This window comes from Bison bison, unplaced genomic scaffold (assembly GCF_000754665.1).
Source record: "Bison bison bison isolate TAMUID 2011002044 unplaced genomic scaffold, Bison_UMD1.0 scf7180017864338, whole genome shotgun sequence".
Lineage (NCBI taxonomy): Eukaryota > Metazoa > Chordata > Mammalia > Artiodactyla > Bovidae > Bison > Bison bison.
The window spans coordinates 5,586,567-5,604,703 of NW_011494910.1; the positions used below are offsets into that span (position 1 = coordinate 5,586,567).

The window sequence follows — 18,137 nt, forward strand, 5'->3', positions numbered from 1 at the left end:
GAAGCACAAAGCCAGATAGTTTCACAGGTGAATTCTCTCAAACATTTAGAGAAGAGCTAATGCCTATTCTTATCAAACTCTTTCAAAAACCTGCAGAGGAAGGAACACTTCCAAACTCATTCTACAAAGCCATCATAACCCTAATACCAAAACCAGACAAAGACAACACGGAAAAGAAAAGTACAGGCCAATATCATTGATGAAAATAGATGGAAAAATCCTCAACAAAGCTCTAGCAAACAGAATTCAAAAATACATTAAAAAGATAGCACACTATGATCAAGTTGGGTTAATCCCAAGGATGCAAGCATTCTTCAATATACTTGTGTATATCCATCAATGTGATATACCATATTAACAAATTGCAAGATAAAACCATATGGTCATCTCAACAGAGGCAGAAAAAGCTTTTGAAAAATTTCAGTACCCATTTATGATAAATACTCTTCAAAAAATGAGCAAAGAAGTAACCTACCTCAACATAATAAAGGCCATATATGAGAAACCCAGAGCAAACATTATTCTCAAAGGTGAAAAACTGAAAGCATTCCCTGTGAGATGAGGAAAAGAAAAGGGTGCCCACACTCACCACGATTAGTCGACATTGTTTGGAAGCCCTAGCTACAGCAGAGAAGAAAAAGAAATAAAAGGAATCCAGATTGGAAAAGAAGAAGCAAAACTCTCATTATTTGCAGACAGATGATACTATACATAGAAAACCCTAAAGATATGTTCAGAAAATTACTAGAGGTAATCAGTGAATTTAGCAAACTGACAGCATACAAAATGAATACACAGAAATCACTTGCATTCCTCTGTACTAAAAATGAAACATCAGAAAGAGAAATTAAGGTATCTTAATTTACCATTGCACCAAAAAGAATCAAATGCCTAGGGAAAAAAAACTAAGGAGACATAAGAGCTGTATACAGAAAAGTACAAGACGTTGAGGAAAGAAATCAAAGACAACATAAATAGATGGAGAGATATTCCATGTTCCTGGGTTAGAAGAATCAACATTATGAAAATGACTATACTACCAAATATAATCTGCAGATTCAATGCAATCTGTATCAAAATACCAATGTTATTTTTCACAGAACTAGAAGAAAAAGTCACAATTCATATGGAAACACAAAAGACCTGAACAGCCAAAGCAATCTTGAGAAAGAAAAATAGAACTAGAGGAATCAACCTTCTTGACTTCAGACTGACTACAAAGCTATAGTTATCCAGACAGTATGGTACTGGCAGAACAACAGAAATATAGGCCAATGGAACAAGATAGAAAGCCCAGAGATTAACCCATACACCTATGAAAAACTTATGTTTGACAAAGGAGGCAAGAATATACCATGGGGCAAATAGAGTGCTTTCATAAGTGCTGCTGGGAAAACTTGACAGCTACATGGAAAAGAATGAAATTAGACTACTTTCTAACACCATACACAAAGATAAACTCAAAATGGATGGAAAACACAGGCAGAACACCCTATGTCATAAATCACAGCAAGATCCTCTATGACCCACCTCCTAGAGTAGTGGAATAAAAACAAAGATAATCAAGTGGGACATAGTTAAACTTAAAACCTTCTCCACAGCAAAGGAAACTATGAATAAGGTGAAAAGACAATGCTCAGAAAGAGAAAAAAATAATAGCAAATGAAACAACTGACAAAGGATTAATTTCCAAAAGATACAAGCAGCTCATACAAATCAATACCAGAAAAACAAATAATCCAATCAAAAATGGGAAAAAGACCTAAACAGACATTTGTCTAAAGACCTAAAATGGTGAATAAACACATAAATATATTTCAATATCACTATTAGAGAAATGCAAATCAAAACTACAATGAGATATCACTTCACACCAGTCAGGATGACCATCGTCAAAAAGTCTACAAACAATAAATGCTGGAGAAGGTGTGGAGAAAAGGGAACACTCTTGCACTGTTAGTGGGAATGTAAATTGATATAGCCACTCTAAAGAACAAAATGGAGAGTACTTACAAAGCCAGGAGTAAAATCACTATATGACCCACCAATCCCACTCCTAGGTATATATCCTGAGGAAACCAAAATTGAAAAAGACACATGTACCCCAATGTTCACTGCAGTTCCATTTACAACATCTAGGACATGGAAGCAACACAGATGTCCACAGATTAATAGATAAAGAAGCTGTGCTACATATATACAGTGGGATATTACTCAGTCATAAAAAGGAATGCACTTGAGTCAGTCCTAAAGAGGTGGATGAACACAGAGCCTAGTATACAGAGTGAAGTAAGTCAGAAAGAGAAAAGCAAATATCGTATACTAACACATATACATGAAATCTAGAAATATTGTACTGATAACCTATTTGCACAGCAGCAATAGAGACACAGACACTGAGAACAGACTTATGGACACGGCTGGCAGGGAGGAAGTAGAGGGTGGGATGTATGGAGAGGGTTAGCATGCAAACTTAAACTACCATATGTAAAATAGACAGTCAATGGGAATTTGCTGTATGACTCAGGGGACTCAAACCAGAGCTCAGTAACAACCTAGAAGGGTGGGATGGGCAGGAAGCTGGGAGGGATATTCATGTGGGAGGGGACATGGGTAAATCTATGGCTGATTCTTGTTGATTTTTGGTAGAACCCAACATAATACTATAAAGTAAGTATACTTCTATTAAAAATAAATAAATATAAAATAAACAACCATCCACCCCTGAAATTCCATATGCCAATGGACCCAGGAGGAGGCTCGCTCATGCATGCATGAGGTAAAAGGCAGACAGATCTCTGTCTTGACTGTGATGCCTACAGTGGCTCATGAACCATCGCAATTCCCTCTCAGCTGCACTCCAGGAGTCCTGGAAAGCCTATCTTAAATTCATGCATGGAGCTAAGTCCTTCTGTGAAACTCCAGGTATTGACAAGAGGACCTCTGTCTGCTTCATTCACATCCTGTGGCCAGATCCCTGTGGTTATAACTGACTCAGAGGGAAGAGCAACCTTTGACAGACCACCAGTGAGCTTGCACTGAAATTTGGCTTAAATCTGTGGCCCAGAACAGGAACACAAGATTAGTAGCACTGAAACATGGATAATATCATATGTGAAGCAGATCGCCAGTCCAGGTTCAATGCATGAGACAGGGTGCTCAGGGCTGGTGCACTGAAATATCCCTGAGGGATGGGATGGGGAGGGAGGTGGTAGGGGGGTTCAGGATGGGGAACACATGTATGCCCATGGCTGATTCATGTCATTGTATGGCAAGAACCACTACAATATTGTAAAGTAATTAGCCTCCATTTAAAATAAAAAAAAAATTAAAGTAAAAAAAAATTTAAAAAGATGTAGTGCTACTTTGGGGAAAACAAAGGACAGGCTGTCAGTACCATTTCTGGTGCGCTAATTTATCTAGACAAGACATAGAAGCACAGAAATTCTGACAAAACAGGGATGAGAAGTGTCAGCAGGTGCCACTATAGAAGATCTGAAATAGTTGCGGAGTCTCTAGCAGGGTTGAAGGAAGTTGTCTCTCACCCAAAGGAGACTGGAACTTTAATTAGAAAAACAGCACCACAAAACTTCAAGGAACATGAACTCAAAGTATCATGACAGCAACAAAGTATAAAAATCTTCAGTATTCATATCCAATTGGCGATGTGTGATTTATCCAGTGAAGAATTCAAGATAGCCACTTTAAATAACTTGGTGTGTTATAGAAAATACAGTAAGATACTTGAACAAAAGCAGGAAAACAATAAACAATGGACAAAACAAGCAGTTTAATAAAAATATACAGATCATAAAAAAACAGAAACTCTTGTGCTGAAGGTTCCAGGATGAAATGAAATAATTCATTAAAGAGCATCAACCACAGAGTCAAAAGGTAGAAGAATCTGTCAGATAGATGATATATCAAAGTTATCCTGTCCAGGGAGATTAAAAACAAAATTAAAAAAAATTAAAAACAAAATAATGTAAAAGAACAAAGAAAGGCTACATGATCTATGCTACATTGAAAACAGAACTGATTTGCAAATTATTGAAGTTCCAGGAGCAGAAAAGGAGATGAGGCAGAAAATATATTTAAGGAGTAATGTCTGAGAACTCCCCAAATCAAAGATCATATTTGAATATCTAAGTTCAGGAAGCTTACAGGTGACCAAATCAACTTAAAAAATCCTCTACAACACGCATTTATAATAAAGTTGCAAAAATCAAAGAAAAATAGAGAAGCCTTCAAGCAGCATGAAGAAAAAACAAACAAGCTAACAAAACAAAAACTTAGAAATTTACTAAGGAGCCTTCATTTGGATCTTAGCAAATCTCTCAGCAGAAACCTACTAGGCCAGGAGAAAGTGGGATGATATATTCCAAGTGTTGAAAGAAAAAACTGCCAAAGAAGAATACTTGAAAATATCATTCAGAAAAGAAAAGAATATAAAGATTTCACCAGACCAACAAATATTGAGGAAACAGAACATAATTAGACCTTCCTTGAAGAAGGCATGACAACTCACTCCAATACTCTTCCTTGGAGAACCCCGTGTAGGGAGGAGCCTGGCGGGACCAGGCTGCCCACAGGGTCCCAAAGAGTCAGACACAGCTGAGGTAACTGAGTAGGCACACAGACCTTCATTACTGAAACATTAAAAGGAATTATTGAAGATTAAGTAAAAGAATGCTAATTCATTCCATGAAAATACCTAGTACACTGGTAAACTTAAGTGCAAATTCACATTCAGAACACTGCAGTACCTTGATATGGAATGTTAAACACTTAACTATTTAAGAGTTAAAGTACAGGAATATAAAAATTACTATATCTACAATTATTTTTTAATTAAGTACTCACTATAAAAAGAGGTAAATCATGACATCAAAAAGATAAAATGGAGAAGGGTAAAAAGAAGGAGATTTAATATGTGGTTGATGTTCATATATTGTCAGCATAAAATACACTGCTCTCTCTGTAAGGTGTTTTATGTAAATTCTTGCTTTACATAAAGCAAGAATCCATACTAGATTCACAAATGGTAAAAAAAAAAAGTTTATTAAATGCATACTACTATAACAAAAATCATGAATTCAAAGAGGCAAGCCATCAGAGGAAGGAAATAATTAGGAAACTACAAAACATCCTGTAAAATAAAAAAGATAATATTAATACATCCTTATCTATCAATAATTACTCTAAATATAAAGGATTGCATGTTTGCATGCTAAGTCACTACAGTTGTGTCTGACTATTTGAGACTCAATGGACTGTAGCCATCCAGGCTCCTCTGTCCATGGGATTTCCCAGGCAAGAATACTGGAGTGGGTTGCCATTTCCTTCTCCACTGTTTTCTTCTATCTCAATGAAATTCTTAAGCAATTACTTTGAGTTACTTATCAGACAAATCGTCCGTATCTGTTATTTGGGGTCAGTAACTGAAAAACTATTGTGTTTCTTTGTTAACATTTTAGTCCTTTGATGTCTGTGTCCCTTGAAGTCTCAGGTTGCTGTGTTTGCATTTAAAGAAGCAGTCACTCTCTCCAGTGTTTACAGACTGACCTGGGGAGGGAAGTACACTGTCACATTGATAGGGATTTTGAGATTTTTCAGACATTTTTTAAGGAGACACCTGTCCCATGTACTCAATTCCTCCTAGGAGAGAATTCTGAAGCTCATATGCATCTATCAACGCAGCAAAGACAGTCTCTGTGCTGACAGTTTCCTGACTGCTTCCCTGGGGCAATGCCAAATGCTTACATTCCTATGCTTTCTCACAGACCCATGGGGACAGATTGGCTTCTAGATCTACCGCAGGCCATCTGCAAAGGTCTAGATGCAACCATGGGGACTTAGACAGGGAGCTGGACCTGGGGAGGGGATGTGGATGAGATGAGGGGCCCAGGGGTGCGCAGAACCACAAGCACGGTGTCTGCAATGGTTTGGGGCTCCCTGGTGGGGTCTCCACATGGTCAGTAGGACCCATGTTCCTTGAAGAATTCTAGCCCTGGATGCTGTGCTCCTGGCCTCTCCCCATCCCAGCCATGCAGGTGACCCCAGTGTCCTGGATAAGGGGAGAGAGAAGTGTGATGGAAGATGAGGACGCCGCCCTTGCTCACACGCTCTTATTTTCCCCACAGGTAAAATCCTGTGCTGAGGGGTCTGTCTTGGCACTAAGCAGGGCCACTTCAGGGGCAGTATGAGGCTACGTCTCTAACCCCCTGTGAGGTGTCCAGCCTTGAATCTTAGTGCCCTAGCAGCATGCTGTCATGTCTCTGCTAGACTCCTGGACCCCACAAAGATACCATCGTTATCCACAAATGATGGTCAAAGTCTGTGTTTATATCAGGAGAGACAGTGAGACTCCTGCCATTTTTCTGACCTCACTCTGTTATTACAGGTTTCTTCTTTTCCTCTTTTCTTGACTACTGTCTATCAATAGGTACATGTATTTTGTTATATACTTATCAAGAAGTCTATACGTACACTCATAGACATTTGTAAACAATAAAATTAAATAGGTCCTTTGGCAAAACAAGAATCTGATATAAACTTTTGAAGTGGATAATACAGCTGAGTCTTAGAAAATTATGAACACATGGGATTTCAGCCCAGTTTACTCACTGACAGGGATGCATCTGGGAGGAGGAGACCAGCCACTCTCTGTGCAGGTCATTGTGTTCTGATCATTTCGAAGACTGTAGCCTTCATAGCAGCGAACTCCTACAGTTTCACCCTGTAAATATTTTTCTTCAGGATGTGGGGTATGTCCATTTTCCAAATAATTGAAAATACATTGTCCTTAGGATCATAAAATTAATATGAAAGAAATACAACATAAATTTGGGAAAATAGTACATTAAAGATTAACCTTATAGAATTTACATAAGAATACATTAGTATTAAAATATAACATGCAACAATAAAAATGGAAGCTAGTACCACATTTGTGGAAAATTAAAAAGATAACATTCCATATTATTTGTCTTTAGTTTTATGAGTAAAATATGTATAAATGATGCACATATTCTTGTAAAGTCTCTGTATCTCTCACAGGATTTACATGAAAAGTTTCTAGTAAAGGGAAGTTCTATTGGATTTTTTTCTCATAGAACTCATCCCTTGGCCTTACTGTTGTTATATAACACTTAACTGTACTCACTTGTCAACTTTTGTCTCTTTACTCTTTCAAAGATTATGCATATAAACTTAAAGAGGTTTACTTACTGAGGCATGGTTCTTCTGGAGACCATCCTTCTGCTGTGCAAGTCAGGTGGTCCCAGGAACGTTGTGAAGGAGGCACAAAATGATGATCACAGTTATAGACAAACTGTTGATTTACACGTGCTGGAAAGTATCCTCTGTATGAGTAATATAGCCTTCCATGTTTTATTACTGGATAATTACAAGGTTTTCCTTGGAATAACAAAAGTAGAAATAATGTTTTATCTCAGTATACAATTTGAATTAATATTTCATCTATGAATTATATCCTTGTTCAGTTAATTACACTCATTGCATTATGGTTTCTAGGGAAAAAAAAAGTTACAGAAAATTCAGATGATTGAAGTATGCAAGGAACTCTTTGCTAATGAAGAGAATGGATGTATGGATAAAAAGGGGCCCAAGGGTAGAGGGATGAATTGGGAGATTGAGCTTGACATGCATACACTATTGTGTAAAAAATAGATAACTAATAAAAAGAACTTATGTTTAAAAATTAAATGACAAGTTTTTTTCAAGGTTGTCAACATTTCCATTTCTTTCTGAAAATAATTCTAAATGTATCAGCATTACACTGGAATTTAAAACTGTATTCCACATTTTGTAAAAGGAAAATGTATCTGGTACCCAAGCTGGATTTTTTAAAGCCTTAAACTAACAGTGATGTTAATGACCTTCAATAGGTCTATTAAGCTGTAATCACAATACAGTCAACTGAACATATTTAAAATGAGATTTGAACCTGCAAAGTCACCATGTGTAAAAGTATAAAAATAACCATTGTTCTCCAGATTTTCCTCATATTACAAGTAAGACTCTCCTAAACATTCTAGAATTATAATCTAGCTTTTCTGTGACACATTTTCTATTCACATTTTCATGAGCATATTCACATGGCCCCATAAACTACATACCTTTTTGCACTGTGAAACTCAGCTGACATAGAAAAGTATTTATTTTGTTTTCCTCTTTTAGGTGAATATCTGATAATTTTTCCATTAATATATTCTTATGGTTATCTCACAGTGTAGACTATTTTAACCAGTCAATTAGATCAGAATACACACAAGGAAAGTAAATAGTTATATTTAGGAGGAAGGCTGAGTGTTTATATCTGTTTCAACTTACCCTGTCCGTGAGCAGTGTAAAACCACGAGGTGAGAATGACATTGATTAGCAACAACATGTTAGATATTCACAATGGTACATTCACACAAATACTCCAGTTGCACTGTTTAGGGTTCAAAATCTGCTCCATGTGCAGTTACCAAGTGTGACTGAATTTAAATGCATTACAATGAACCTAGTTAATTAGTGCCATTGTGTACATATCAAAGTTCAAAGTTTCAAGATGTCCCCAACTTGTTTCTGTTGGTAGTTTCACAATAAGTTATTGTATTCATCACCTGACATCTATGTGCACAACTCTCTGTGGCTAATATGGACTGGTTCCAAAGCCATATATCAGATACTAACATTCAATAATGTACTTCTAGAGAGTAGGTGAAGTTTTTCCCAGCCATTTGGGTCATTCATATTTTCATGGGCTTAAGGAAGTGAATAGATTTTTTTGTAATTATATTAGATCTTAAAAACAGTCACACAAGTTATAGAACAATCACGTTACTTACATGCTATTTATGTGTGAGTTTTATGATTATCAATTTTCCCAATTTTGTTGACATATAATTGACATAAAGCACTGAATAAGTTTCAGGTGTATGGCCTAATGATGTAATTTTAATATATCATAAAATGATTACAACAATAAGGTTTGTGAATATCCATCAACTCATATACATATAAAATTAAAGAAAAAAATGTGATGAGAACTCAGGACTTACTCTCCTATTAACTTTCATACATAAGAGACAGCAGAATTAAATCATATTAATCATGTTGTACACTACATCCTTAGTATTAACCTATCTCACAGCTGGAAGTTGATACCTTTTGACTGGCTTCATCCAGTTCCCCTATCTCCAGCCCTAGCCTCTGATAACCATAAATCAGATCTCTTTTTCAAAGTATTTTTTTGCTCAGTTGGCCTACAACATTGTGTTACTTTCCAATGCACAGTATAGTAATTCCATGTTTCTGTCCATTTCAAAATAATTGCCACAGTAAGTCTAGTTACCATCTATCAAGATTTTAAAAGTTGCATAGTTATTACCTATATGTTCTACTTGAATATTTCATGTTTATGACTCATCTATTTTGCACCTGGAAGTTTATCCCATTATCCTCTCCCTCACCAGAGGATCTAGAGTGCATGCCCACAAAAAGATACGTAGAGAGAACTGTTCCTTGCAGCTTTATTCATAAATGGCAAAAATGCACATTGGTCCCATGAACATTCAGAGAATGGATAAAACATTTGTAGCAGTTTCATACAATACATTAATATTCACTAATTTAGAAAACAAAATGAAGTACTGCTATAGACCACAGTTTGGGATAATCTCACAGCTCTCGTAAAGATGAACATTGGTGCGTAAAGATGAACAGTGCTGCGATGAACATTGGGGTACACGTGTCTCTTTCAATTCTGGTTTCCTTGGTGTGTATGCCCAGCAGTGGGATTGCTGGGTCGTATAGCAGTTCTAGTTTCAGTATTTTAAGGAATCTCCACACTGTTCTCCATAGTGCTTGTACTAGTTTGCATTCCCACCAACAGTGTAAGAGGGTTCCCTTTTTTCCACACCCTCTCCAGCGTTTATTGCTTGTAGACTTTTGATAGCAGCCATTCTGACTGGCATGAAATGGTACCTCATTGTGGTTTTGATTTGCATTTCTCTGATAATGAGTGATGTAGAGAATCTTTTCATGTGTTTGTTAGCTATCTGTATGTCTTCTTTGGAGAAATGTCTGTTTAGTTCTTTGGTCCATTTTTTGATTGGGTGGTTTATTTTTCTGGATTTGAGCTGCAGGAGTTGCCTGTATTTTGGAGATTAATTCTTTGTCAGTTGCTTTGTTTGCTATTAGTTTCTCCTATTCTGAAGGCTGTCTTTTCACCTTGCTTAGAGTTTCCTTTTTTGTGCAGAAGGTTTTAAGTTTAATTAGGTCCCATTTGTTTATTTTTGCTTTTATTTACAATATTCTGGGAGGCGGGTCACAGAGAATCCTGCTGTGATTTATGTCAGAGAGTGTTTTGCCCATGTTTTCCTCTAGGAGTTTTATAGTTTCTGGTCTTACATTTAGATTTTTAAACCATTTTGAGTTTATTTTTGTGTATGGTGTTAGAAAGTGTTCTAGTTTCAGTGGTTAACTAGTATTCCCATCACCACTTGTTAAAGAGATTGTCTTTTCTCCATTGTATATTCATGCCTCCTTTGTCAAAGATAAGGTGTCCATATGTGCGTGGATTTATCTCTGGGTTTTCTATTTTGTTCCATTGATCTATATTTCTGTCTTTGTGCCAGTACCATACTGTCTTGAAGACTGTGGCTTTGTAGTAGAGCCTGAAGTCAGGCAGGTTGATTCCTCCAGTTCCATTCTTCTTTCTCAAGATTGCTTTGGCTATTCGAGGTTTTTTGTATTTCCATACAAATTGTGAAATTATTTGTTCTATCTCTGTGAAAAATACCATTGTTAGCTTGATAAGGATTGCATTGAATCTATAGATTGCTTTGGGTAGTATATTCATTTTCACTATATTGATTCCTCTGATCCATGAACATGTATATTTTTCCATCTATTAGTGTCCTCTGATTTTTTTTTTCACCAGTGTTTTATAGTTTTCTATATGTAGGTCTTTTGTTTCTTTAGGTAGATATATTCCTAAGTATTTTATTGTTTCATTGCAATGGTGAATGGGATTGTTTCGTTAATTTCTCTTTCTATTTTCTCATTAGTGCATAGGAATGCAAGGGATTTCTGTGCGTTGATTTTATATCCTGCAACTTTACTATATTCATTGATTAGCTCTAGTAATTTTTTGGCGGAGTTTTTAGGGTTTTCTGTGTAGAGGATCATGTCATCTGCAAACAGTGAGAGTTTTACTTCTTCTTTTCCAATTTGGATTCCTTTTATTTCTTTTTCTGCTCTGATTGCTGTGGCCAAAACTTCCAAAACTATGTTGAATAGTAGTAGTGAGAATGGGCACCCTTGTCTTGTTCCTGACTTTAGGGGAAATGCTTTCAATTTTTCACCATTGAGGATAATGTTTGCTGAGGGTTTGTCATATATAGCTTTTATTATGTTGAGGTGTGTTCCTTCTATTCCTGCTTTCTGGAGGGTTTTTATCATAAATAGATGTTGAATTTTGTCAAAGACTTTCTCTGCATCTATTAGATAATCATATGAGTTTTATTTTTCAATTTGTTAATGTGATGTATTACATTCATTGATTTGCGGATATTGAAGAATCCTTGCATCCCTGGGATAAAGCCCACTTGGTCGTCTTTTTAATGTGTTGTTGGATTCTGATTGCTAGAATTTTGTTAAGGATTTTTGCATCTATGTTTATCAGTGATATTGGCCTGTAGTTTTCTTTTTTTGTAGCATCTTTGTCAGGTTTTGGTATTAGGGTGATGGTGGCCTCATAGAATGAGTTTGGAAGTTTACCTTCCTCTGCAATTTTCTGGAAGAGTTTGTGTAGGATAGCTGTTAGCTCTTCTCTAAATTTATGGTAGAATTCAGCTGTGAATCTGTCTGGACCTGGGCTTTTGTTTGTTGGAAGATTTCTGATTACAGTTTCAACTTCCATGCCTGTGATGTGTCTGTTAGATTTTCTATTTCTTCCGGGTTCCATTTTGGAAAGTTGTACTTTTCTAAGAATTTGTCCATTTCTTCCACGTTGTCCATTTTATTGGCATATAATTGCCGATAGTAGTCTCTTATGATCCTTTGTATTTCTGTGTTGTCTGTTGTGATCTCTCCATTTGCATTTCTAATTTTGTTGATTTTATTTTTCTCCCTTTGTTTCTTGATGAGTCTGGCTAATGGATTGTCAATTTAATTTATCCTCTCAAAGAACCAGCTTTTGGTTTTGTTGATTTTTGCTATGGTCTCTTTTATTTCTTTTGCATTTATTTCTGCCCTAATTTTTAAGATTTATTTCCTTCTACTAACCCTGGGGTTCTTCATTTCTTCCTTTTCTAGTTACTTTAGGTGTAGAGTTAGGTTATTTATTTGATATTTTTCTTGTTTCTTGAGGTATGCCTGTAGTGCTATGAACCTTCCCCTTAGGACTGCTTTTACAGTGTTCCACAGGTTTTGGGTTTTTGTGTTTTCATTTTCATTCGTTTCTATGCATATTTTGATTTCTTTTTTGATTTCTTCTGTGATTTGTTGGTTATTCAGCAGTGTGTTGTTCAGCTTCCATATGTTGGAATTTTTAATAGCTTTTCTCCTATAATTGAGATCTAATCTTACTGCATTGTGGTCAGAAAAGATGAGTGGGATGATTTCAATTTTTTTGAATTTACCAAGGCTAGATTTATGGCCCAGGATGTGATCTATCCTGGATAAGGTTCCATGTGTGCTTGAGAAAAAGGTGAAATTCATTGTTTTGGGGTGAAATGTCCTATAGATATTAATTAGGTCTAACTGGTCTATTGTATCATTTAAAGTTTGTGTTTCCTTGTTAATTTTCTGTTTAGTTGATCTATCCATAGGTGTGAGTGGGGTATTAAAGTCTCCCACTATTATTGTGTTATTGCTAGTTTTCCCTTTCATATTTGATAGCATTTGTCTTACATATTGTGGTGCTCCTATGTTGGGTGCATATATATTTATAATTGTTATATCTTCTTCTTGGATTGATCCTTTGATCATTATGTAATGTCCTTTTTTGGTCTCTTTTCACACCCTTTGATTTAAAGTCTGTTTTATCTGATATGAGTATTGCTACTCCTGCTTTCTTTTGGTCTCTATTTGCATGGAATATATTTTTCCAGCCCTTCACTTTCAGTCTGTATGTGTCCCTTGTTTTGAGGTGGATCTCTTGTAGACAACATACCTACATAGGGGTCTTGTTTTTGTATCCGTTCAGCCTCTCTTTGTCTTTTGGTTGGGCATTCAACTAATTTACATTTAAGGTAATTGTTGATAAATATGATCCTGTTGCCATTACTTTATTATTTTGTGTTGAGTTTATACACCCTTTCTGTGTTTCCTATCTAGAGAAGATCCTTTAGCATTTGTTGGAGAGCTGGTTTGGTGGTGCTGAATTCTCTCAGCTTTTGCTTCTCTGTAAAGCTTTTGATTTCTCCTTCATATTTGAATGAGATCCTTGCTGGCTACAGTAATCTGAGCTGTAGGTTATTTTCTTTCATCACTTTAAGTATGTCCTGCCATTTCCTCCCAGCCTGAAGGGTTTCCTTGAAAGATCAGCTGTTATCCTGATGGGAATCCCCTTGTGTGTTATTTTGTGTGTTATTTTCCTTGCTACTTTTAATATTTGTTCTTTGTGTTTGATCTTTGTTAATTTGATTAATATGTGTCTTGGGGTGTTTCACCTTGGGTTTACCCTGTTTGGGGCTCTCTGGGTTTCTTGGACTTGGGTGATTATTTCTTTCCCCATTTTAGTGAAGTTTTCAACTATTATCTCCTCTAGTATTTTCTCATGGTCTTTCTTTTTGTCTTCTTCTTCTGGGACTCCTATGATTCGAATGTTGGGGCATTTAACATTGTCCAAGAGGTCTCTGAGATTGTCCTCATTTTTTTTAATTCGTTTTTCTTTTTTCTTCTCTATTTTATTTATTTCTACCATTCTATCTTCTACCTCACTTATTCTGTCTTCTGCTTCTGTTATTCTACTGTTGGTTCCCTCCAGAGTGTTTTTGATCTCATTTATTGCATTATTTATTATATGTTGGCTCTTTTTTATTTCTTCTAGATCCTTGTTAAACCTTTCTTGCATCTTCTCAATCCTTGTCTCCAGGCTATTTATCTGTGATTCCATTTTGTTTTCAAGATTTTGGATCATTTTCACTATCATTTATTTGGAATTTTTTATCAGGTAGATTCCCTATCTCTTCCTCTTTTTTTTTTTTTTTGGTTTGGTGGGCATATTTCCTGTTTCTTTACCTGCTCTGGGTATTTCTCTGCCACTTCATCTTGTTTATATTGCTGTGTTTAGGGTGGCCTTTCTGTATTCTAGCAGTTTGTAGAGTTCTCTTTATTGTGGAGTTTCCTCCCTGTGGGTGGGGTTGGATTGGTGGCTTGTCAAGGTTTCCTGGTTAGGGAAGATTGTGTTGGTTTTCTGGTGGGTGGAGCTGGGTTTCTTCTCTCTGGAGTGCAATGAAGTGTCCAGTAGGAGTTATGAGATGTCAGTGGGTTTGGAGTGACTTTGAGCAGCCTGTATATTGAAGCTCAGGGCTATGTTCCTGTGTTGCTAGAGAATTTGCATGGTATGTCTTGCTCTGGAACTTGTTGACCCTTGGGTGGTGCTTGGTTTCAGTGTAGGTATGGAGGCATTTGATGAGCTCCTATTGATTAATGTTCCCTGGAGTCCCTGGTATTCTCAGGATTTGTACTTAAGCCTCCTGCCTCTTGTTTTCAGTCTTATTCTTACAGTAGCCTCAAGACTTCTCCATGTATACAGCGCCAATGATAAAACATCTAGGTTAATGATGAAAAGTTTATCCACAGTGAGGGACACATGTCACTTCCAGGGAAGTTCACTGGGATGACACAGATGGATGGGATAGGGAGGGAGGTGGGACAGGGGTTCAGGGTGGGGAACACACATACACCCATGATGGATTCATGTCAAAGTATGACAAAACCACTACAATATTGTAAAGTAATTAGCCTCCAGTTAAAATAAATAAATTTATGTTAAAAAAAAAAAAGGTGATTAAGGAAAAAATAAATAAATAAAATGAAGATTCCTTTGTTCTCTTTCTATAGGCTGCATTCCAAACTTACTGAATCACCTTATTTATATATGGTGACATTATTACCTCTTTTAATTTAGTCACAACTCCACACAGGTGTCTTGTACTTTAAAAAATGGAATGATTTTTCTTTAAAACCATAAGGGCCAAGAGGAAAATGTAGTTAGAAATTTACAAGTTTATTTATAAGAATCAAGCTAGAAAGCACAATGAAGCAATCCTCAGTACAGTAGTCACCTTTAGAGTCTGTTGAAATTATAAATTCGTTTTTCTAAACCTGATTATATATCTGCCTTTTTTTCAGCCAGCAATGAAACAGTCCATGTCACTTACCTTTTGCGGTTAACCTAAACTTCATTTCCAAATGGTCAGAAATTAGAAGGATCTCACACTTAGTAGGTTTCTGCTGTCTTCTATTAACCTTTATTGGAAAATGGAATAGTGGAAAGGAGAATCCTCAGAGAATCTCCTGTATTCAAATATAGTTTCCTATCCACATTATGTAGCAATAGACAGTGACCATTTCGTGGCTGACTTCAGTGTCCCCAGCCTGTGTTCATATCTATCTTTGTGCCAGATAGTTTAATGACATAAAAGGCCTAAATTACAGATAGTTACATTTTCCAGGAAAGGGAAATATCCATTTTCTGGTGAAAAGCCCTTATGCTGCTAAGTCACTTCAGTCGTGTCCGACTCTGTGCGACCCCATAGACAGCAGCCCATTAAGCTCCTCTGTCCCTGGGATTCTCCAGGAAAGAATACTGGAGTGGGTTGCCATTTCCTTCTCCGATGCATGAAAGTAAAAAGTGAAAGTGAAGTCGCTCAGTCATGTCCGACTCTTAGCGACCCCATGGACTGCAGCCTACCAGGCTCCTCCGTCCATGGATTTTCCAGGCAAGAGTACTGGAGTGGGGTGCCATTGCCTTCTCCGAAAAGCCCTTATATTATGACCTAAACCTTGCACTTTGGCAGAGTAAGAAATTGTAAGCCTGGAAAAAGAATGTTATTAGTGATTGAACATCTTAACAAATGCAGACAAACTAATAATCAACACAACCTGGTTAAAATACTTGGTTAAAAATTGATTAATACTTGTTTAATACTTGGTTTAAAAAATACAAGAAATCAAATTTTTGCAAAGACAAATAGAAAATTTATTTGTGCAAGCAAATTATAATGATTGATACAATACACTGCCAATATGTTACCATCTGAAAAAAACTTGCAACAATTTTCGTGTTTGTGATATTGTGACTTTCAATAAAATAGACATAGTTGGTCTTTGTCCCCATTTTGGGAATAGAACTCTAGAAACTTTTGAAATTTCCTATATGTCTTTTGTTATGTTAATACAGTGACTTTTGGAAATCCTTTAAGGATGGAAGCTAGTTGCCCAGGGCAACTAGCCATGTGATTAGACAGTTGAAACAACAATCCTACCCTCCTGATGTCCAGGGAGGGGCAAGAAAATGGAGGTTCCATCAGTTAGCAATGGTGAATGAAGAAATACTTTATGCCCATGTAGTGGTGCCTGAGTTCTGATAATCTCCAGCACTGATAGCTTGGAGGAACTGGGAGAGTGAACCCTGGAAGAGCATGGAAGCTCTGCATTTAGTAGGTTCCTGCTGTCTTCTATTAACTTCTATCACACCTTGCCTTAGGCCTCCCTTCCATCTGGCTGGTCATGAGTTAATCTATTTAGTTTCTGTTGAGTTCCATGGGCCACACTAGCAAAGTAACTGAACCTGAAGACAAAGTTGTATATATAGCTTTTATTATGTTGAGGTATGTTCCTTCTATTCCTGCTTTCTGGAGAGTTTTTATCATAAATGGATGTTGAATTTTATCAAAGGCTTTCTCTGCATCTATTGAGATAATAATATGGCTTTTATTTTTCAATTTGTTAATGTGGTGTATTACATTGATTGATTTGCGCATATTGAAGAATGAAGTGGGAGGGGGGTTCAGGATGGGGAACATGTGTACACCCATGGCAGATGCATGGCAAAACCAATACAATATTGTAAAGTAAAAAAAAAATAATAATAATAATAAAATAAAAACAAAAAATGTCTATCTTGACACTAAAAAAAAAAAAAAGTTGTAGCTACCTCCAATATTAATGATTAGACTAGAAGTGCAGGGTCACATGGATTTGTCATCAGCTTCTGAAGTGGGGAGGGCAGCATGTTTGTGGGACTGAGCTCTTAACCTCTGGGATCTGAAGCTGTTTCAGGTAGATGGTATTAGTATGTACTAAATTGTAGAATACTCAGTTTGTGTTGGAGAATTGCTTGGAGGTATGGAAAAAAACCCCATATACATCATGATAGAAAAGATCATCAAACTACTTGAATAGCATATTTCAGTTGAGATAACAAATAGACTTGTCCTCAGTGGGAATAAACTTACAGTTACGTGCAGTAACTGAAAATGTTCAATTTTACAAACTCATCTTTGCACAGTTTCAATTAAGCTTCTTGTTTTCCCTCCCACTGTTTCCTTCATATGTTGTTGTTGTTGTTGTTCAGTCAACTCAGTCTTGCAGCATACCAGGCTTCGCTGTCCTTCCTGTATACCATTTACTAACCTAACACCTGTAGCTTGGTCATAACTTTCTTTCCAATGGGTAAGCGTGTTATAATTTCATGGAGCTGCAGTCACCTAGACAGTGTACTGAAAGAGACATCACATGCCTGACAAAGCCCCATTCAGTCAAAGCTATGTTTTTTTCCAGTAGTCATGTATGGATCTGAGAGTTGCACCATAAAGAAAGTTGAGCACTGAGGAAATGATGCTTTTGAATTGCAGTGCTGAAGAAGACTCTTGAAAGTCTTTGAAGTGTAAGATCAAACCAGTCAATCCTAAAGGAAATCAATCCTGAATATTCACTGGAAGGACTGATGTCAAAGCTGAAGCTCCAGTACTCTGGCCACCTGATGCAAAGAGCTGACTCATTGGAAAAGACCCTGATGCTGAGAAAGATTGAAGGCAAAAGGAGAAGGGGATGGCAGAGGACGAGATGGGTTAGATAGCATCATTGGCTCAATGGACAGGAAAGACTTT

General features: G+C 36.7%; 1 protein-coding gene across 1 annotated transcript in view; it reads right to left on the reverse strand.

Moving 5' to 3' along the window:
• The window catches only part of LOC104998845 (complement factor H-like), a 94,592-nt gene extending 86,124 nt beyond the window's left edge, over positions 1-8,468 (reverse strand). Inside the window, 3 exon segments of the mRNA XM_010854243.1 lie at positions 6,628-6,804; positions 7,231-7,419; positions 8,356-8,468. Of these exon segments, the coding sequence (XP_010852545.1) occupies positions 6,628-6,804; positions 7,231-7,419; positions 8,356-8,413 (424 nt within the window). The 5' untranslated portion in view covers positions 8,414-8,468.
• Positions 8,469-18,137: the final 9,669 nt, after the last annotated feature.